Source organism: Sturnira hondurensis, unplaced genomic scaffold (assembly GCF_014824575.4).
Source record: "Sturnira hondurensis isolate 20B ecotype Veracruz unplaced genomic scaffold, ASM1482457v3 Scaffold0022201, whole genome shotgun sequence".
Taxonomy (NCBI): Eukaryota; Metazoa; Chordata; class Mammalia; order Chiroptera; family Phyllostomidae; genus Sturnira; species Sturnira hondurensis.
The window spans coordinates 8,466,818-8,490,511 of NW_028094832.1; the positions used below are offsets into that span (position 1 = coordinate 8,466,818).

The 23,694-nt window shown below is 35.2% G+C and overlaps 1 protein-coding gene across 1 annotated transcript in view; it reads left to right on the forward strand.

Moving 5' to 3' along the window:
• Positions 1–23,694, forward strand: part of PIBF1 (progesterone immunomodulatory binding factor 1) — a 184,768-nt gene that overhangs the window by 95,202 nt on the left and 65,872 nt on the right. The window contains exons 11-14 of the mRNA XM_037034772.1: positions 390–555; positions 5,249–5,399; positions 10,071–10,161; positions 20,850–20,952. Coding sequence (XP_036890667.1) covers positions 390–555; positions 5,249–5,399; positions 10,071–10,161; positions 20,850–20,952 — 511 coding nt within the window. The remainder of the gene's footprint in view (positions 1–389; positions 556–5,248; positions 5,400–10,070; positions 10,162–20,849; positions 20,953–23,694) is intronic.

The window sequence follows — 23,694 nt, forward strand, 5'->3', positions numbered from 1 at the left end:
AGAATGAAATAGCAAGTCTGGAAGCAATGCTGTAGATTTAAGGCCTGTGAAATATATAGAAATTAAATCATTTTAAGCAATATAACTAAAACTTCCTCTTACCATTTTTTACTGTAAATGTCTTACAAAATAATAACAGGCAATAATTACTCTTGGATGAAAGGAATAAAAATAAGGGAGCATTAGAAGTTTAATTGGTATATTTTGTTCTCTGGATTTAGCATATTTCCATATACATGCCTATCTAAATTATTTACAAAAGCTTTGCTGAATAAATATGTTATTAACTGCATGATAAAATGGAGGTGTGGAAAAGTAGCAGTAATATTTATGTTTATGTAAATCATCAGGCTTTCTTTAAAGTCTCATAACCATTCTCCTTCTTTCAGGTACAGAGAACTACAACTTAGTACAGAAAGCAAAGTATCCGAATTTCTCCATCAAAGTAAATTAAAATCTTTTGAAAGTGAGCGTGTGCAACTTATACAAGAGGAAACTGCGAGAAATCTCTCACAATGTCAGTTGGAATGTGAAAAATATCAGAAAAAATTGGAGGTACCTGTATAAACTTTTCTTTCAAAATTAGCATAGCAGGTGAGGTCCCTGAGTACAAGGTCTATGTCATATTGAGCTTTGTCAATAATATTTCTGTTGGGTATGAGAAAAGGCATGTGTCTTTCTTTTTATTTTTTTCACTGTTGTTCAGTTACAGTTGCCCCGCACTTTTCCCCATCCCTCTCCCCTGCCCCATCTCCACCCACTCCCTGCCTCATTGTCTGTACCCAAGAGTGTATTTCTTTTTAAAAGATCTCTTTATCGACAGGACCTACCTTCCTGTTCTAGATAAATAGGTGAAAAGAAGGAATGCAGTATTTCCAGGAAAAGAAATGCAAATTGTAAGAAATAAATGAAAATGCGTTCTTCCTAGTAATTAAAGAAATGTGAATTTAAACTCCTTTTTACCATTATATAGGTCTGTTTGTTGTTTTTAAAGTACTGGCAAGAGTACCCATAGATGGTAAATCTCATGCAGTTAGAAAATGGGATATACCTTCTGGACAACAATATGATAATCTGACTAATGCCCTTAAAAAAATTGATCCAGTAATTAGCCCTGGCTGGTATAGTTCAATGGATTGAACACAGGCCTGTAAATCAAAGGGTTGCCGGTTTGATTCCCAGTCAGGGCACATGCCTGGGTTGCAGGCCACGTCCCCAGTTTGGGGCGCATGAGAGGCAGCCACACATTGATGTTTCTCCCACTCTTCTCTTCCCCTCTCTAAAAATAAATAAATAAAACCTTTAAAAAAAATTGATCCAGTAATCTTAGTTCAAGGAATTTTACCTAAAGAAATAATATTATAAAAGTTCATATTAATGGTATACATTATAGCATTATTTATTAGAGTAAAAATTAGAAGTAACTTAAGTGTCTAATAATAGGTAAGTAAAAGATTTTCAATTAATTTAAGTTATATTTTGCTCTAATCATACCTTGTATGATTACACACAAACACGTTCTTCAGTATTTTAGATTTGGGGGAAATAGTCATTAAAAACATTGAATGGAAGATTTGGTAATCCTATTAGCATGATTAATTAGCTAACAATGTAAGTATTCATTACTATATCTCAAATTACATTTCTGAAAAGTATTTTGATAAGCCAAACTAAGATTAACAAGATAAAGGGTATCTCAGAAAATAAACCTTAGTGGAAACATAAAAATGCCATTAAATCCGTACACCTTTAAGAAAACAGAGGTGAAAACTGCAGATGGAGTCCACTGCTAAAGCAAACCGGTGTTCTCCACATAAGACTTTCTCAGACAGCTTCTTAGGAAACCACGGCTGGCATAATCTGCTACAGCAAATTCTACCATGCACATTCAGTGAGACTGCAGTAGACTAGCTGGTTTGGAATTCATCTTCTGCAAGCTAATGTTGTCTGTGGTTTAAATTTCATAATTCATAGCAAAATGACTTTCCTTTTCCTTTTCATGTTGGATGACTGCGCTTAAGAGTGTGTCTTGGAGCAGGGTTGTGGGCTGTGTAGGAAAATAGAGAAACACTTCTTTCTGTACTTTTGAAACAAGCATTTCACCAAACAGTTTATAACGTATAGCGCTGATGTTTTCTAAACCATTCTGTTTTCTTACTGTTGGCTGTTGCAATCCAAATTGGTTTCATGACCTCAGAAAGGTTGCACCTTGCAGAGTGAAAACCGCTCTCTCATGGACCTGCCCACTTGGTCTGTGGGTGCAGGTGAAGAGTAATTGACGGTGTTTCTTCATATAAATGTCTTATGTGGAAAAATACCTTTGTAAAAATTATTGTGATCCTTACAACACTGGTTGATAGAAAAATTTAGGGGAATTTCTGTACAGTTTCTCCTCCATTAAACCGGGAGCCTTGAGAGAACAGGGACTATTCATTAATCATTGCGTCACAAGTGCCCAGCAGTGCTTTGCTCATGGTGGATGCTCAATAATTATTTTATGAGTGAATGAATGGTTTGATGAATGCTAACATAGAACCACCGTTTGAATCCATTTTCCTGAAATATTGGAAAGTGTTTCTAAGACAATTCTTATTAGAAGGAATAATTTAGGGAAAAATAATTTTGTGAGGGGTAAATCATACTACAGTTATTATATACTTTTCTGTGGCTTTTACTGAATAATCTCATGTATTTATAACTCAAGGATAATTTTTTTGTCTTAAGTATCAGATGACAAATGTCCTCAAAACACTGGCTCTTTATATTTTGTGACTTTTCAAAAATCATTGGCCTATAATTTTGTGTTGCATATATATATATATAATTTTATGTAATTTTGCATTTTCACTAAGTTATTGAAAGAAAGGAACTATCCACCGAGACCTTGATATACGGTGGTTTTCTAAAAGCAGTGGACCTATTTTGTATACTCATGTTTAAACTCAAATATTTATATATTGGCTTTTCCTGAAGAATTTTTAATATAATAGCGTTCCATAGGTCTAATAATGAAGTTCTCCTTTGGCTTTTCAGAAACAGTAGTGACTCTGTGTAGAGTGGTCACTCAGACGAATACACACTGAAAGGGAATTCATGTGTTTGCAAGATACGCACAATCAGAAGTTTGGGGATTTCTATGTTGTGAAGAGAGAATTTCAAATTATGTCTCTCAACTTAATACTGTTTTTGAAATTTCATCTTAAAATAATATCTGATGAAATATCTCATTTCAACTTTTTGATTCTTTATCTCTTTAGGTACCTATTTTTGCAATTTTTCTTTGCTGTGGTTTTTTGTTGGGGGGGGAGTGGGATGCAGCTGAAAAATGCCAGCTCTACTATGAGAATAGTCGTTTAACACTATCTTTACTGACGACAGTGGAATTAATAAGTGCTATCAACAACCATATTTTTAATGAATTATACTGCAATATAATGGACTCTGTGAAGGCCCCAGACTGTTTCACTGTGCAATGATTTCCTTAAGAAAGAATAACAAGTATCTAGAAAACACATTCCCAGCCAGCAGGAAGAACTAACGCTTAAACTTGAATTTCCTTTTCCTTACCCTATCAAGGACATTAGGAATCATCCAAGAGATATTTTCCCCTATTATTCTTTCTCCACCCTCCAAAGGAATATATTTGGAGGATGGAGTATAATGTTTAGTTTATTTTGAGGGAATGTTTTAATGGAAATAGTTGAAGGAAATGAGATGAAATAGATTAAGGAAATGAAATTTAATATATACTTGTTAAAAACTGTAAATAGTTCTTCTGCATATTGTTTTTCACCTCACAGAAAGCACTCAATCACATACATTTTTACAGTGAACCTTGTGCCTGTTAGAAAAAATGTTTTCCTCAAAATTGTTTAATTGTAGAGAATTGAGGTTAATTTAAATTCATACATCTCTCTTTCTATGAGCCACTTGCTACAGGTGTTTTGTTTTTATTCTCACCTGGGACATACTTACTGATTTTAAACAGGGGAAGGGAGGGGGAATGGAGGGAAGCATCGATGTGAGAGAGAACCACCGATAGGCTGCCTTTCCTACGTGCCCTGAGCGGGACCAAATGCACACGTGAGGCATTTGATGTTGACCAGGTATCAAACCTGTGACCTCTCAGTTTGCAGGAGGGTGCCCAGCCAACTGAGCCACACCGGCCAGGGCACGAGTTTTGTCATTGTACTTCTTACAGTGCTAATAGTATCTTTCAACATTTACTATGTTCTGTGCACTCTGCCAAACTCTGAATTTACCATCTCATTGAATCCTCCCACAATATTTTGAGGTCGACCTAGAAAGAATAAGTAATTGCCTAAGATCACAACTAGTGAGTGCCAAAGGTAGGACTGAGATCCAAGTCCTTCTGACTGCAAACCGTGTTTTTAACCGTAATATTCTATTGCTTCTCAGCACTGTGTGAGGAAGCAAGTGTAATACCACTCCTTAATTGAATCTGTACTAATAAATAAACTGTTAGACAATTGGAATGCCATGTAAGCATTAAAACATCCCTTTGTCACTAGAAAGGGCTCCTTTTTTTAGTAAAGTTACAATTATCGTGGTAGTGGTTCCCAGTGTATTACCATTCAAGAATATAGGATTTTTTGTTCTTACACAAAATAACTCCATTTCCATGCCTTTTGCATCGCTTTTTATAATTTTTTATCCTTTCTTTTTATACAAGGGCATTTTCTGATACAGCCCCAGGTAGCTCTTCCCATGTACATTTGACTGGCTGCTTTGAAGTTATGATTGTTCAAGAAACCTAAAATCTTACTAAAAATATGGCAAAAATAGGCAAAATAAGCGCTGGTGGGAAACTGAAGGGCTCATTATGAGTGTGTCTCTTCGCACATAGCTCCATAAGTGAAGCTGTTTCTCAAAACGGCTGCGATTTCTAGATAAATGACCTCCAGGTAAGTATGGTGTCACTGCATTGTTGAATTCTAACAAGCAAATGCTAGTCTGACTCCCATCACTATTTCAGGTTTTAATTGGTTTTTATTAAATTGTGTAATTAAAAAAGTGCTTTGTCATTTTCTGTTAAAAATAACCGAATTGTTTTCTGTAGAAATAATTGTATTGTACTTTCTCAGTCATCGCAGTTGAACTACTTTCTCTTCATATCTAAATTTTTAAATGGAGAGAAAAAAACTAAAAATATTTTTGTATCATGTTTTTGTCTTAACTATTAACTTATTTAATTCTGCCTCTGCGATCTTTTTTCTTTCACTATTAGGTTTTAACTAAAGAATTTTATAGTCTCCAAGCCTCTTCTGAAAAGCGCATTACTGAACTTCAAGCACAGAACTCTGAGCATCAGGCAAGGCTAGGCACCTATGAGAAACTGGAAAAAGAGCTTGACGAAATAATAATCCAAACTGCGGAAAGTAAGTGCCTGCCTCCCAACGCCTCCCAACACCTCCCACGTGGCTTTTTGTTTTAATGTTTTATTGTGTTTTTAATTAGAACCAACAAGGAACCTGGTATTGTTTCTAAAACTGCTTTGGTATATTTCTTTCAAATATAATTGGTACCTTTTTTTTTAATTTAATTGCTGTTCAAGTATAGTTTTCTTTTACTCTCATCCCAGCCAACCCCCTAATTGTTAACTTTTTAAAAGGAGTATTTTATGTTTTAAACAGTCTTAGTTCTAATAGTTGAGATCTTTTTAAAATAGGTAACTGTGGTAGATTTTATTTTTATTTCAGTTCACTCATTCAGTGCTAATTAAGTGTTTGCATATGCCGGATCTGGGGCTGTGGAGTGCGTACAATAATGCTTGCTTATAGGGGTTTCTTGTTTAGCCTACTGGGAGAGACAAACGTGAGCAGATAATTAAGTGAGCTAAGTACTATTAGCAAGAGATGGGCAGTCCTTGGTGAAAGTACAGAAAAGAGGCCCTCAGTAAATTCAGCCTTTGTGGTGACAAATACCTAACAGAGGAGATGGCACTTGAATGAGTCTTGAACAACAGATAGAAGTTCTTTGAATGTACTATGTTAAAATTTTTTACCCTGATCTCTACTTTTATTTTCTGGGTTGCCTTTAAAGAGGGAACATTTTAAATTAACATTTCACCATTGACTGTGATGTTTGCTGCAGTACACTATTTGTGTTCAAAGGTGAGAAATAACAGCAGCTTTCTTATAAAAGTACATTTAAGCATCAATTGAAATTGACATTAAATTTGAATCTTTGTGGGGAACATTTTATTGTAGAGACTAGACATATAGGCAAATTTAAGAAAAACTGTTATTTTATTTTTGCCATTGTCTTTTTTTATTTTCAATGTCTGATAATTGCAATAGTTTTCAAATTCATCTTCAGTTTCTCCACTGAGTCTGAGTTTTCTTTGTAAAATACAGGTTTGACTATACTGTGCATGAACTGGCCTGAATGCCGCTATCATCTAAAGACAGCCTGCAGTCAAATTCCTTAGCATGACTTTTTTACCATTAGACTCATCTTTCTACTTCTTATGCCTTACCATTTCGTAGCACATCGGAATATGTTGAAAGTTCTATACTCTTTCTTAGCTCTATAACTTTGCATATGTCCTTGTGTTGAGACAAATTAGTAAATAGAAGAAACTTCCTCAATTTGATAAAGAATATCTACAAAAACATCTATCGCTAATATCATACCAAATGATGGAATATTAAATTCTTTCCTTTTAAAGGAGATATCTGGGCAAGGATTTATATTTTCATAACTTCTATTACACATTGTAATTGAGCTTGTAGCAGTCATATAAGACAAGAAAGAAAAAAAGCGTAAAGATCACAAAGGAAGAGTAGCACTATTTTCAAATTGCCAACCAATCACAATACAGTGATAAGTAAAATTATCAGGTATACTTAAGATTTGTACCATTTACCATATATAAATTTTATTTTTTACAAAAGAACTGCAAAGAAATAATTGAACTGGTAGTTGATGATTTACATGTTGAACTGTGAAGGTCTGAAGGGCAGATGTACTTTGAAATACACGCAAAAAAATAAGATAGATTTTTTAAATATTTTATTTATTTATTTTTAGAGAGAGGGGAAGGGAGGGAGAAAGAGAGGGAGAGAAACATCAGCCTGTGCTTGCTTATCACGCAACCCCTACTAGGGACCTGGCCCGCCACCCAGGCATGTGCCCTAACTTGGAATCAAACTAGTGACCCTTTGGTTCTCAGGCTGGCACTCAATTCACTGAGCCACGCCAGCCAGGGCTAGATTTATGGGTTGATATGGAATGGAACGATGTGTGATAAATAAATACAGTACAATGTTTAACTTAGAATCCAAATATTGTGTATATGGGTATACACTGTTCACCTTTTTCAACTTTTCTATATGTGTAAATATTTTTTAAATAAAATCTTTAGAAGAAATATAGAAACTACTTTTTATTATGATATTGTATAAGCCATTTAAAACCATCTTAGAGTAAAACATATTTATTTGTACTTGGAAGACCAAGAAACTAAGCTCTTCTCTATCCATTCACATTGGAAATTAGAATATTTTCATTATTGTCTAAAGGATACTTACTGATTAACTAAAATTTCAAAAATGTAAGCACAAAACATTCTTTTAGTACTACTATGTGTAAAATACTCAAGGGATTGCCATCTAATTCAGCTAACCTCAGCTGACAGAAAGATGGTTACACTTCATTTATTGAAGCGTGACCTTGGCAAATGAAAGTACCCTGTTTGCACTTGCATTGCTGTTTATAATCAAATAAATGTGTTATTTGGATATTTGAGGGATTTAGTTTTCAACATCTCATCAAGTTGTAAAAAATAAAATATTATCTGGAAGCTAAATAAATTCAAACAAAAAATGAAAACCAGATTTCTAGTTGTCAAATTCAGGGACTCTCTATTAATTCCCATCCTACTTGAAAGCTCTGCTAGGCATCTGTCATAATTCTCAAAACCCCTCTCTTGTTTCTCGAATCACCTGCAACTGATTTGTTTTCTCTCCCTCACTTCGTTGTCTCTTCTATCTAACTCTGATAGTTACCAGGGTTTTGCCCCGCCCTCGTTCTCTTGTGTTCTGGGTGATCTTTTCTCTTTCCGTGATGTCCACAGGTCCGTATGGAGTTCCTGAAGTCATTGAGTATCTACCATTATTTATAGTTTCTCTTCCCTCCCTGAAACTCACTAATTTTCTTATGTTAATCTGTTAATAAAGTCTGTCTAATTGCCCAACTGGCTTTTGTCAGTCTTGATTCTTCCCTATTCTACCTAGTCTAGTGGCTCATCTCACCTTCGCCTGTGTGTACTTGTCTAGAATCCAAGTTCTATTTTTCTGTGCTCCGTTGCTACTGTGGATCATGTATCAACTGATTACTACTGCAGCTTAGGAGGATTGGTGCTACCAATCTAGGCCATCTTTTTCCCCATTATTGGAATTTTTTCCCTACAGTATCAGCATCAACAACAAAAATCTGTTGGTCCTGCCACCTACCTGTATTAACGTCTTACTGACTATAAAATAAATTTCATACTCCTTATTCTAGCAAACAAGTCCTATTCAGAATTAGAACTAAACCTGCTTTTGTACTCCAGACTAACTCCAGCCATTTTTTTCACAATTACTAAAGCTCCCCACCTCTGTGACTTTACACATGCAATTCCCTCTTACACCTTCTCTATGAATGTCAGTCCTTCCACACCTTCCTAATCCTTTAGCCTGAGAAAAATAATGGCACTCAGATACAGTTGCTCTGTGCTTCTAAGACACAGTCATATCTTTTTACTGCCATTTTCCTTGTTGTATAGTAATTAAATCACCACTGGGATAGTTATCCCATGAGTAATTAGTCTAATAATTCTTAAACTCAAATTTAAGATGCCCATCGATATCTAACTAATGGTGTCTTAAAGATGTTAACTAAATTTACCCCTTTCCCTTCCGGATTTAGAACTATTTAAGAGAGACAAGAGTGGGATGGGTATATAACACCAGCTCTGGTTCTGATGCAGGTGAACTGGAGAACTCTATTTGGATCTGAAGCCATGATAGCAGATAACACTATTGCCAATGGCATGTATCACCTCTTGTTTCCACGTCCCTCACAGCTGACAGTTCTGCCCCCGAAAACTAATCTTGGTTCACCTTGAAAAACAGGGACAAAATTGAAGGAAAACACTTGGGAACGTTCCTAAAATTTGTACTTCACTGTAGAAGGATAAATCAACAAAGAAGCGCGTATTATAGTGATCAGCCCGCATGTAGTCAGCCTCACTAATGGAAAATACGTGGGTTTGTTTTAAATCTGAGAAACTTCTGAAAGTAAGTTTCTTTTTTGAAATTAAATACTGTTGTTGATGCTTAAAACTACAGAATTGTTAGTATGTCATTGACTGCTTTTATTTGAGCTGGTAAATTTATGGCCTTTGATTAAATTTTTAAATCCCAACCTACAGTGAAATTACAATTTCATTTAAACCTTTTAACTACGAAATCTTAACCTGTTCAAATTCCTTTTGGGAAGTGGTGTAACAACAGCACAATTTAGTAGAAAATGGTTTTGCTGGAGATTTTTAGTAATTAAAAAAAAAAGAGGCCATCAGTACATTCTTAGTGCTACACATTGTCTTCACAGAGTAGCCTATCTAAGTGCTTACTTTTTATTACAAGTGAAGATAAAGTTGTTCTGATAAAATAGTGCACATCCTTTCTAATTAAAAAGTCATTTCTTTATCAAGAAGAAAAGTAATAAGATTGATGTTACTACCTTTTCATAATTACATATTTTCATGGAGAAAGGCTTTGAGTCATTTAGAATAACACATCTGTATTATAATGTTTTATAAGAAGAAAAACTGATGTCATATGATGCAATCCTTTATACCTTTTAAAAGTAAATGGAACAAATCCAAACAAGCACATGCTCTAAGAAATATGCTCCTGCTTACAAACGGCCTGTTTAAGATTACACATTTTTAATGTTCTTATGCTCCGTAATTCATGCTTATAACCTCTTTTATTTTTACTTCTACTGTGCTTCTTAAGAAAGAAAGTTATTTTATATCATAGACTTCTAATATTTTCCAGTTGAAAATGAAGATGAGGCTGAAAGGGTTCTTTTTTCCTATGGCTACGGTGCTAATGTTCCCACAACAGCCAAAAGACGACTAAAACAAAGGTAAAATCGATCTATATTTGTTTATTTATCTATTTGAGCTAAGCAGAATGGCATTATGCTTTTTGATAGTGTGCTGAGTTACATAACAAAGTAAAGTTACTTTATTTTTAGTATGCATAAATAGTGAATTGCTCACAAAATAAAACACAGTAAGTAATCATCGTACATTTTATGATTTATAAGTGAGTTTAATGGTCCATAGAATAGAAGCATACATCAGAATTTTTCCAGAATTAGATTCAGTGATAATGACACCATCTTATTTTTGCATTAATTTCAGTTGAGTTACAAGTCAAATGCTTTTGTACCAGTAATTTTCAAGTTTATATTAATTAACTATTCTTCCCTTTTTTCTCTTGTTTTTATTCACCAGTCTACATTTCCTTGAGATATACCTGAAAGAACAAAAGAAAGAGATCAGAAGTGTAGTATAAATATTGTAAATTGAAATTATAAAAGACTTTTTAAAGACCAAGAAAAAATTCAATATTTATTTATTGATTTCAGAGGGAGAGAGAAACATTGATTTGTTGTTTCACTTATTTACATATTCATTGGTTGATTCTTGCATGTGCCCCGACAGGAGATCAAACCCATAGCCTTGGTGTGTTGAGATGATGTTCTACCAAACTAAACTACCCAGCCAGGGCCAAATCAAGATAATTTTGAAAGATCCATTAGTTGTGTTGGGAGATATTGCCTAAAGTATGCTGAGAGAAAATTGAACCTCTATTAATCAGTTTTCTGGTTGACCTAACTCCTTTAGCTGACCTAGATTCATCCTGCTTTACAAAAACATCCTGCCGCCCTGTTCACTATTACGTCGAGTCAAAATGTTCCTTTCAGACCCCTGAGTCCTTCCAGGTGGCCCTACCTCTGCACCCTTAGTTGATTTTTTAGGCAGAACGAGAGTAGTATATATCTCTGCCTGTAAATTTCTGATTTCTTTACACTGTATAATAGAGCATTTCTCTTATCTGATGAGCTCTCATTTCCCATAATATTTTTCCAGCTAGATGCAAAGTTCCTCAAAGTCAGCAACTACATGTTATTCTTGTTTACTCCCCCCTGTCACTACCTTGTAAGATACCTGGTAGAACTGTCTTCTCATGTGAGTATTAGAGGACTCAAACCTGTTTCTTTAGCTTTTATTTTAACATGAATTGATTTAAACCTTTAGAGACATTATACACTAAGAAAAACAATCCATCCTAACACCAGTACTTTTGTATAATCTTTGAAGAGAACAGTATGTTCTCTGGAGAACAGTATGTTTCTATGGCTATCTAAAGTGATGGAAGATACAGACCATTTTACAATAAGTAAAGGGGTGCTTAGAATTGGTCACTTGCTGCTTAAACTAAATATCTGGAAAATTTTAGATCAGTATAGATTAGTATCAGCTTCTCATTTGTAGCTGGAATGGTTCATTCTGTCTAGTAAAGATATATGAATTTCTGTATCATGGCCCTGGCTGGTGTAGCTCAGTGAATTGAGTGCGAACCACAGGATCGAGGTTTGATTCCCAGTCAGGGTACCTGCCTAGGCTGCAGGCCGGTTCCCAGCAGGGGACTCATAAGAGGCAACCATACATTGATATTTCTCTCCCTCTCTCCTTCCCTTCCCCTCTAAAGATAAATAAATAAAATCTTAAATAAAAAAAAAAGAATTTCTAGATCATATATTATTTGAAAAAAATAGCAAATATTGAAATTTGAAGGAACAAATCCATTCTCTTCCCTATTTTATTTATTTTTATTAATTTGAGAGAGAGACATCGATTTTGTTGTTCCACTTTTTTATGCATTCCTTGGTTGCTTCTTTTCTGGGCCCTGACCAGGAATGGAACCCGCGCAACCTTGCAGAGTTGGGACTGCGCTCTAACCTTCGGAATACCCACGCAGCACCCCTCTTCTCAATTTTAGCATCTGAACCCTTCAAAAGAATCTTGTCACAGAAAAAAAAAAGAGAGGGAGAAGAGTTCTGCTATTTAAGCTTTCTTTCTTTAGCCCAAATACTGACTTCCTCCAAAATGAAAGCAATTATTGCTTATTTTGTTAAGAAATTTCCCAAACCAATGTTGATTTCTTAAAAGTAAGAGTAAAGATTTAAGGAACCACAACTGATTCATATTCCAATAATGTTAACTGTCCAAATACTTCTAAAAAATGTCCAAATACTTCTAAAGATTTTATCACTGAGCTATCTCTGTGCCTTGAACAAGTGCCTAATGGGCACACTATTAATATCTCCTACCAGCTGGTGCCAGGCATTCTTCTCGTGGTGAACCAGAGGGTTATTTTGAGGAAATGCTTCTCAGGTCATCTAAACTGAGAGAAGGGAAAGTACGTCTTGATATGCAGAGAGGGCATTTACGCATTCCTTTGCCCATCCATTCAACAACTTTTATTGAGTGCCTGCTGTATGCACACAATTGATTAGTGGCACAGAAGATTCCTGTTGAGGGTCTGACGCATGTCCAAAGGTTGCAGAGCCCATGTTCGATCTCTTAACAGATATCCACAAAGAAGTCAGTAGGTTTGTGCTCTGTTCAAGTTTAATTTAAGGTAAAAGCAATATAGCTTTTGAGAGAATCTATGTTTAATTTTCACATTTGAGTTAAAGCAGTGGAAACTTAAGCTATATTGTAGAACAGCTCAGGTAGAACAGTATATGAAATATTTGCATAATGAAGTTTTCATTATACCCCAGTCTTTACCAAAATATAGTAAAATGTCAGAGGAACTTATTTTATAACTACTACATCATATATCCTGTTCATACTATATTTGATTTAAAATCTCATATATTCAACAACAAGATTTAGTTGTTTTAGTAACACTTAATTGGGGGGTTTCTGATTATAAAAATAATATAGGTTTATTTTAGAAAATTAGGAAAATTCCTGATAATTTTGCCATTCAGAGATACTATTCAAAAATATATACAGATATATGTTTTGCTTACATATTTAGGATATCATTATGGTATATAATTTAGAGTTTTTTATTCTATAATTCTACCCTGAACATATTTTTATGTCATTGAATGTTCTTTAAAAATGTTAATTTTATTGGTTACACAAAACTTAATTTTTAGGCCTTCTGTTTTTGAGTGCCATTTTGCTGCTAATAAATTGGATAGTCACTGAAATTTTTTACAAGTTGCCTATTGCTACCCAAGCTATGTTATGATATTAAAATGAGAAAATGGATGTATAGTTCAAAGTACCTGGCATAGAGTTCAATAAATATATGTTTGTTGTGCCAATTAATGTTTCTCTAAGTAAATTGCAGTTGATTTTAGAGCAAAAGTCAGTGTTCAAAAAACTTTGACTAGGCACAATTTGAGTTTTTATTTGCAACAATTTTGTTTTAAAACTTTAATGAGGCCTTTTGAAATAATTAGTAGGGACACACCCTGTTTATGAAACTAGCTTTGAGATTCACTTTCTTTGATACCAATCAGTTTTTAAGACATACTGTCATGCCGCTCTCCTGTAAAGAAGTAGCAAAGCTAACTTTTCAAAGTTAGTTTGAAAAATAACTCCCAGAAATGCCTGTAAAACACATTGTAATTAGTAAATAAGGTTACTCGCATTTTGAAGTTTCAGTACAGATAGAGACAATAGCTAAATATTGTGTTAAACTCTTTCTGACCAACATTGTGGAAAGTTAAAAGGGCTTATACAATTAAAGTAGATTAAAATAAAATGGGCCTTTCTGGACTTGACTAAACTTGAGAATCTGAAGTAATGTTTTTGTTTCGGTCATGATTAGTTTGAAAATAGCAAACTAGATTTTCTGGTTACATGTTTTGGTTCTGCTCCCTAACCTGGGTAACACCCAGGCACTGACATGGTCTTAGTGTGTGTGCTGTTTGTTTTGGCGGATCTGGCCTGAAGAGACTTCCCTAGAGGTTTTCAAACCTTTCAAATTGCAAGATTTACTGCATACTATAGGCCTTTTATTTGGGTTTCTGTCTGGTTTTATAAAGTACTTGAAGTTGAAGTTTTCACAGTTGATTGAGCTTCATAATAAAGGAAAAAATAAAGCAGGGGAAACTTTTATTTCCTCTAGCAAACTTTTGTGCACTACAAAAATTTGTTTTCCCTTCCTTTGTTCTCATATGTATGAGTTCTTTTTTAATCCTCATCCAAGGATATATTTTTATTGATTTTAGAGACAAAGAAACGTCCACGTAAGAGAGAAACATCAATCGGTTGCCTCCTGTGTGGCCCCCCGACCGGGTATTGAACCTGCAACCTTTTTTTTAGAGGCGGGGCTTGTGTATGAAATGAAGCACCAACCAGCTGAGCCACCTGACCAGGATTCTTATTTTTGTCCTTAGGGAAAGCTGTGCTTATTTCATATGAGTTGGTTTCAGGACTGGTCCTTTAAAAGGTGAATGCTAGTCTGTTCGTGATCAACTTGAAAGTTCAAACCTAAGGATATTAACTATAGAAAGACTCATATAACATAGATAATCAGCATGAGACCACTGTGTAGTCCTCAGTAACTGCCAATAGCAGGCAGTACAAGGACCAACATGAAGCATTCTGAAGCTGGAATCATTCTGGCAAATGTGCCCTTTTTAAAAACAATTTATTTGTGCCATGCTTATAGAGACAGAACTCTGACCTACTAGAACTGCAAAAGATTTGAAACACCAACTATAAAGTTTTGATAATGTCGAGAGAACCATCGAAGGGCTCAGGATGAAGCCTCGGGCCTCCGTTGCACTTTTACATCTTTGCTGTAAACAGAGGCCTGCCATGCTCCCATTGGCTGGGCTAATTATTATGAAATTGTATGTAATTGGATGAGCTGGCCATCACTGACAGGTCCACGGGAGTAACTTTTATTTGTAGTCAAGAAGTGGTAAGAGAGCAAAGATATAACTCTTAGCCGAATAATTTACCAGGTAACTGGTGAAATTTTGATTGAACATTTAAATACAAAACCATACTCTGTTGTATTAATTTCAGTTGATGTGAATTTTAATCTTTACAGGTAAAAATCACACAGCAATTCTTAGAATTACAAAGAAGAATTGTGTGTTATACCTACTTGAGCATCTCAGTAGATAGCATGTAAAAGCAGTGCTTTCTTGAAGAGTTCAGGGTGTTCTGTGCAAAAAGATAAATAACCTTTAGCAAGAGTCATCTTCCCAGGCTGTATTCACAGGTACTCATAAAGGATGTGGAAGGGATTTGTCTTTATTTTGTATGCATTGTATTTAAAGAGACATGCACTCTAATCACAATTCTTCCTCTGTCTTGCTTTGAATTTCAGTTACACTAAAGTCCCCCTCCTCTCTTCCATGTCTAATATTGAACATTTATAACAGAATCCCCCTGTAGCAGCAAATCACCCACCACAACAACATGCTACATTTAAAGATTCAGGAGGTCAATCATGACACACAGGAAATGGCTTGCTCGGGTGTGGTGGCACCTCGGGCCACACACATAGGACTCCAGTTGTGACGCATCTAAAATGCAATTTGTACCTCTCAGTTTTTCGGGCCAGGTAGTAAGTAAGCACTTTTCTTGGCTGACTGTCTAATTAAAGAGCACTCTTTCGTGTCACAAGATGATTTTGTTGGTTTGAAGTTGGGGAGGTGATCCAATGTTATTTGTTTTACAAATGTATAGGGAAGCCTCCTCGATGGCTCCTCTCGGCCCGCCCCTTGCCCAGACCCCCCAGCCCTCCCAAGGAGCTGCAGGGCCTTTCCCTCCGCAGAAGCAAGGGCCTGGGGGATGCAACATATTCAAAGTTTGGTTCCTTTTCGAAGCCAAACACCCACCTGACTAAAATCCTGAAAGTCCATAGTTTAGCACTAAATTGAAATTCAAGTTGTGAGTTTGATAGTGGATTTTAATATGGTTGTTGAATGTATGATCTCATGTTTTATAAGTATAGAGGTGAGTTTTTACTTTTTAAAAAGTTTTAAGAGAATAATTGTAAGTTTCTGTGCAACAAAGTGGCTAATTTCTCTTTAAATACAAGAAAATAATGTAGCATCTAAACCCAGAATTTTCTTACCTCTGGTACACTTCATATTTCTTACCTAATATGTATGGAGGGGCTTGAACCCTGAGTTTTATCAACTTTTCTAGTTTTATTTTATCTTTATAAAATAATTCAAAAAGAACCAAAAATGAATTCAAAAGTTACCTAGGTAGATCTTGCCCCTTCTTAATTTTCCCCCACAATGAGACATTTTGGAAGACATTTTGAATCCAAATGTATTACAACCGTTTCAAGTTTCCTCTTGGAAGCTGGGCACCTGCAAGGGCCTCGTTCCAGGTGGTTCTCCAAGTACTGTCTGCGGACTCGCTTCCCCTGTGTGGTGAGAACAAAGTACATAAAAATTCCTGTTCTTGGGGAATGCTATAACTAGTTTATGAGAATTTAAACTTGTGCAGTCTTCTAAGAGTAATGTTGAAAATTTTGTAGTTCATGTGTGTTCTAGCCCAGTCATAATACTCTCTAGGAAGCTCACGGTACAAGAAGTGCAAAGTTGTACACGTGCAATTATTGAGAACTTTGCATAGGCAAGCCATGTTGTAAATACTCTAATTTGATTGTCTTTTCTCCATACAAGACCCTTATTAAGATACATATTTTGAATTTTTTCTCCTCTTCCACAGGTTGCCTTTTCACTCTCTTGATGGTGTGTTTTGAAGCACAAAACTACTTTTGATGCAGTTCAGTTTATCTAATTTTTCTTTTGTTGCTTGTGCTTTGGGTGCCATATCTGCGGATCCTTTGCCAAACGTGTATTAATGAAGATTTACTCCCTGTTTTAGCTCTTCTATTTAGGTCTTTGATCTACTTTGAGTTAATTGTTTCATATCATGTAAGATTGGGGCTTTGTACAGTTTTTATTGTAGCTACTAGAAAACTTTGTATTACGTGAGTGGCTTACATTCTATTTCTTTTGGACCAAGTTGGCCTACACCTCTGGTTTCCAAACTTTTTGATATGAATCCCCACTGGAAAAAAATTGATCACGTACCCACCAATATATATGTATTTATATTTATTTATAGGTTACATGCATGTATTATTATAGGACTAATACATTACACATTATAATGTGAAACTACACAGAAAATCAAAACTTAAAGATATATAATATTAAAATAAGTGTAAATAATATTTCCCACACTCCAGAAGATTATTTTGCACATAACTGCTTTTGGAGACCACTGGTCCAGACTACGACCTTAACCTTTTAGTTGGCTCACCATCTTCCTTCTCTGAGACATCCTCCACAATATTGAAAGAGGACTCTTTCAAGGGCACATCTGATCACGTCATGCCTAACCAACTTAAAGATAAAATCTGAACTCCGCTTGTCGTACAAAGCCTTTCATCACATAGCCCTGTCTGTATCTCTCTACCTTCAACCCTCACTACACACCGTATGTTTTATCCATCAACAGCATACTGCTTACAGTTTTCTGCAGCAGATCGTCCTTTACTTATGCTTTTCCTTCTACCCAGGATGCTATTTCTCTGCTTCCTTACCAGACTGCTCAGTGTTAGTTTTCATTCCTGTGTGCCCTTTCATAGTATTTAGCATACTTCAATAATTTTTTTATTTGCCTATCTTTCTCAGTAGAATGTTATCCCTGCAGGTAGAAAGTGTATATTCCCAGTACCTGCATAGATTATAGGCATTTAATAAACGATTGTTAAAGGAAAGTGCTCACGAATATCTTATTGAGTTAATTAATGAATGTTTCTTCTAATTCAACCTGCTTTTCTACAATCATTGATATTCATGATCAAGGAAAAATTGCTGACTTGCTTTTTATCATTTTTGTTTAATTGTAAGTTTATAATGATGAAAATTATACTTCTCGATTTTTTCCTGTAGGTTCTATATACTTAAATACATAATTTTTAAAGAAAAAAATACAATATGTTTTATTCTTACTGTTTCCTTTTTCTTTTCCTTTTTTCCCCCTGCAACATTATGGGATAAACAGATCATTTAGAGCAACCTGAGACCTTAAAATAATTTCCGATATATCTGTGAGATGTGTTTTGCTATCCTTATAAATGACTTAGAAGTGAATTTTTAAAATATGATCAGTGGATCAATTGGAGACCAGTTGTACCACAGTGTCTTTCCTATTATACTGATTATCCATCGTAAATGATATCAGCTTTCATAGTAATAGTCACAGTCATTCCCCTCGGCCCCAGTTCCTAGAACGTTGTTCTCAGTAAAACAGTACTATATGCCTGTAATTGGAACCCTGCAGAACACTTTCATGAGCCAATTCAAAAAACTCTAAGATATCTTTCTGTATTTATAGTTGATTTTTATCATTCAGAATCCTCTAATCAAAATCACAGAAAATTTTAGTAGAAGGAGGTAGCCCTGATGTTAGAACTTAAGCACTAGTATACCCAGAATTTCTTCTTGGCCAGTGCAGCTCAGTTAGTTAGAGCGTCATCCGGTAAATGGAAAAGCGAAAGGTCTCTGGTTTGACTGCTAGGTTGTGGGTTTGGTCCCCAGTCAGGGCAAGAACAAGAGGCAACCAATGTTTCTGTCTTACATCAATGTTTTTCTTCCTTTCTCCCTCTCTCTTCACTCTCTAAAATCGATAAGCCCGTCCTGGGGTGAGGATTTAAAAAAAAAGAATTATTTGAATTTTGTGTGTTTGTTACATGATATTTTTTACTGATAAGTGGTGGCACACCATATTTGCAGAAGAGCATTACACAGTTCCCAAACAAACCAAAAGGCATTCAAACCCTATGAGCTACCTTATATTTTGAAACTGGATGTCTTCAAGTCATTGTCTTCTTCAGAATGTAGGTAATGGATAACCTTTGCATCTCATTGCTTTCTTATATCCCTTTTCCTTACATTTCATCTAATCTGTAACTGATTCTGTGCCATAGCACTTGATGGTATTCATTTTCCTGGGCTGAACATTATATAAGTGTGGTCTGTCTTCAATGTGCATTTATTGAGAACTTACTATGTACAAAAAGACCCTAATGCTGACTTTTGTGGGAGACAGAAACATGAGAAGACTTAGTCTGACCATATGAGAAGGGATGAGAGAGAAAGAAAATATGAAGATAATGTCAAGATTTTTAAGTTAACCTAAAAAAGACAAAGCTAATTGTATTAAATACATATGTTTACAAACATTTTATATAATCAAAAGATTTAAAATGTAAACTTAATATAAAATTACCATTAATACTTACTTTATTTGTAGAGATCTTATTTTAGGCTCAAACTTGAGAGAACTGGTATATTTTAGATTAGGCGGTGGGAAATGGGCTATCCCAAAATTGTAAACACCCTACAAAAATCTGTAAGGTACATAAAGAAAGTGGTTCCCCAAGTCTGGGCGGGGAATATGGGTACAGATGGGTACAGAGTTTCTTTGTGCCTAATAAAAGTGTTGTACAGTGGGGTCATAATGATAGTCGAACAGCTCTATAAATATACAAAATACCATTGAGTTGTACACTTTAAATGGGTGGACTTCATGGTATGTAAATTACATATAACCGAAATTTTACATCAGTAAAGATATATTTTGTGAAAAATGATTGTCCAAAAGCAGGGACTGTGTCTTCTCCATCTCTAACTTCAGCGGATCATCATTAAGGCAAAATCATGCCGTTTGAAGCTACCTAATGCGCTTTATAAGCTTTTACCAGAACTCATCATTTTTGTTTGGAAAAACAAAAAAAGCTCTTAGAAATAGATGTGTAAGAAGATATTTAACATTATTTTCAGAGTTTTGTCTGCATTCCTTTATCTTATGTCAGAAAATGGAACTGTTTTTGTCCTATAGTTTTATTTAGAAAGAAAATACTATACTTCTCTTCGTGGTAAAACATCCTGTCTTCTTGGATGCCAAGAGATTTTGCAGGTGAGGCATCACTAGGTCAACTCACAGCAAATGAAAATGTGATACATCTGAAATTTGTGTTTGGATCTGCAGGGAGGGTACTGGAGCAACATATCTTCTGAACGTGACTAGTAGTTTTTAAAGAATTACACTGCTCCCTCTCCCCCCAGTGCTTAGGAGAAGTGATTTTATAGCTGAAGTTTGTTTTTAATCTTGTCTCTTACGATGGAATTAGGACATTTCATATTTAATGTGATTTTAAATTCTTAAGATAACCTAAATGATATTAGATTAGATATTTTCACTTTTTATACATCTTTTCCACCTATAGTTTCAATAGAAAATCTCTTGGTTTGTATTAGAAAATGCATCGTGTTGTCTGAAGTAAACACTGATTCTGTTCAAAGTGCACTTTATTACTGTTTCAACTAATTGCTTGATTTGTTCATAAATGGGAAATTTTTGTAAAAGTGGAGTAAAGCTGTAAATTGCTCTCTTGTGGTCTTTTCAACCAAGCATCATAATGTAACAAGGGTAGAAACCATTACTGTTCTAATCAATATATCGCCGTTATGTGATTATGGAGATTTTAATGTTACTTTCAAAATTCTAATTGTTGGAATATTGGTCTTTACTGTTGACATCTGAAAATACTCTTTGCTACATATTTCTTCTGTTAATATGTAAGTATTATTAGGAAATAGTAAATCAATTTTCAAGCAAACACATTTTGAATATTTTAGATAGCGTTCTTTTTTCTAATATTAATTTTTTTATTTCATCTGCCTAGTGTCCACTTAGCAAGAAGAGTTCTTCAGTTAGAAAAACAAAACTCGTCGGTTTTAAAAGACCTGGAACATCAAAAGGACCAAGTAACACAGCTTTCACAAGAGGTAAATAACTTGAAAAAAACACATATAATGAATCACAATGTTCATCTTAGTTCTTTGGCACTGCTTTGTGTATTTTCTGAGCAGTTTTAAAATAAGCTGTTCAGTAGTACCACATGATTTTATAATTTTTGAAACCAACTTAATGTTAAAGCTTTATGAAACAACTTACAGTATATGGCGAAATGAAGATCAAAAGAGAGATTAAATGCCCAGACTAAATATAAATGCAGGCTAGACAGACCAAGCTCTGATTTCTGGGAACACCAACTGGCAAAACAAGTTTAACAAATTTTAGTGGCATTTTAAGTTTTTAACCTAAAGCCTCATTTTTAAAATGTTGCAATAGATTTGCTATTTGACTCATTTGATGAAGAAATAATCGCATATCTACTAAACACACTTAATTTGGAATACACTTAAGCTCTCACATTCTTTGATATATGATAGTTCCCAAATTGTGAATATTTTTACATCAGATTTTTATATATCTTTATTAGCCTTATATTGTATTATTTAAACAATATACCATTGAACCGTGAACAGTGCAGGGGCTAGGAATGCAGATGTCCCCCTTCCCACAGTGGGAAATCCCCGTGTGACTTTTGACCCCCCCCCAAACTTTATTATAGATAGTTTTCCCTCAGTAACTGCTAGGAGTTGGTCACAGGACTCCCTGAACCACCCCCTCAACACACACACACAGAGACACCAAAATCCAGGGATGCTCAAGTCCCCTGTATGAAATGGCATAGAACAGCGCATGCAGTTGCCCCTTGGAACTGCAGGTCCCCAAGCAGGGATGGGAAATCCAGGGATATGGAACTCGGGGATAAGGAGGGCTCACTGTATGTTCACTGACAAAAACTGCGTGCAGTGAACCCGCACATCAAACCCTTGTTGTTCAAGGTTTGTGTATAGGTTTTACATAGTATGTTCGATCCTCTTTATTACTTCAGTCAACATCCAATTGACATTGTTCTGTACTGCTGAAGTTCAAATAATAAAATAATTAAAACCATAAACACCACTTCCCTAGTCTTCCTTTTAAAGTCAGATATTAAAAAGTATCAATTCATACCATATATTCTTCATCTGTTTTCTTAAGGAGCTGCCTTTCACATTTGTCTTTATACTGCCCTCTATTAACATGCTATTAATATTAGAACATTAGGGGAAACTTTATGCTCAAATTTTGGACGAGCAGAAATCTTTGATAATACTGCAGTGCCTGACACATAATTAATGCTCAGGATGGAAGCGGAGTTGTGCTGGCAAAAGTGAACAGCCAGCCTACCAGGCAGGGGTGTGAGGGATAGCTCTGATTGGTAGCATTTGCTTCTGTGGGAAAAATATTCCAGCCACGCCTAACTTCAAGTTGCCAGCATAGTGCTCAGGAGCATGAAGTAGAGAAAAGGTTCTCAGGGGTGTATCGTTGCATAGTGCTTCCACCATAAAAATACAGTAGATACCTGTAAGCACAAGAGCATAGATAATAGTCAACTATAGTAAAATAATGAAAAATTGATGAATTTTTCAGTATTTGTTTCTTTTTCAATAAAACATGTTTTATTTTAAATCAAAGTTTTAACAATGGTGGTATTTAACAACCAGCTCACAAAATTCCTAAAAGTGTACCAGTCAGCTCTTAAAAACTACAAAGCAGCTGCAGCACCCCACAGGGTGAAACCACGGAAGGCTGTACACATAAATAACTAAAAGAGCAAATGAACTTCTGGTCGCTAATAGATTCTAGATCCCTTGTCCTTGTTTTAATTTCAGAATAACCTACCAAAATATTTCTTAAAAAATCAGATACTAAGATTCATATATGCTTGTATTGTGTCAGTAGATTACTTTTAAAAAAGTAATATGGCCTTGGCCCTGGCCAGTGTGGCTCAGTTGATTGGCTCAGTCACTCCCATAGCTCAGTGCTTGTGGGTTCAATTCCCACTGCGGGGAATGAACATCCCCGGGTTGCAAGTCCGATCCCAGTCCGGTGCAAAACAGTTCCCATCCCGCAGCATACGGAAGACAACCAATTGCGGTTTCTCTCCCTCCCTTCCTCGCGTCCTTCCTTCACTCTGAAAGCGATGAAAAATTGCCCTCAAGTGAGCATCAAGCAAAAAGTAAAAAAGACTCATGGACACGGACAACAGTGTGGTGATTGCAGCGGGGAGGGAGTGTAAGGAGGCTAAATGGTAATGGAAAACATACAGTAAAAAAAATAAAATGAGATATTTGAGCTAAAAAAAATTTTAAAAACCCACCTATGCTGTTTTATTAACAGCACTTCAGTTCATTTAAATAGTAATTACTAAATGGGTACACACTCCTACACAAATTGTAAGGGGAAATTACAGGAAATTAAATTAAGGAATTAAATTAAATTGTAATGATAATTAACTTTGCATGAAGCATTTTTTTAAAAACTGTTATCTGATATTGAGAAAAAGACTTAAATATTGAAATATTTGTGATATGAAATGCTGTGGCGTGTGCAGTTTCCTTTAAAATAGTCCATGAGGAAGAGGGGGGAAGGGCTCAATAGGTAAAACAAAAAACTCAAAATGTGGATAATGTTCAAAGCTGGGTGAGGGATACCTATAGTTCATTATTCAGTTGCATACTTTTGTGTATATTTAAAATTTTTTGTAAGACATATGGGAAAAGAATCAGTAAACCTATATTAAAAGGTTTATACTGAGTGTATAATTTCCCTTAAGATTGAAAATAAAGTATTAT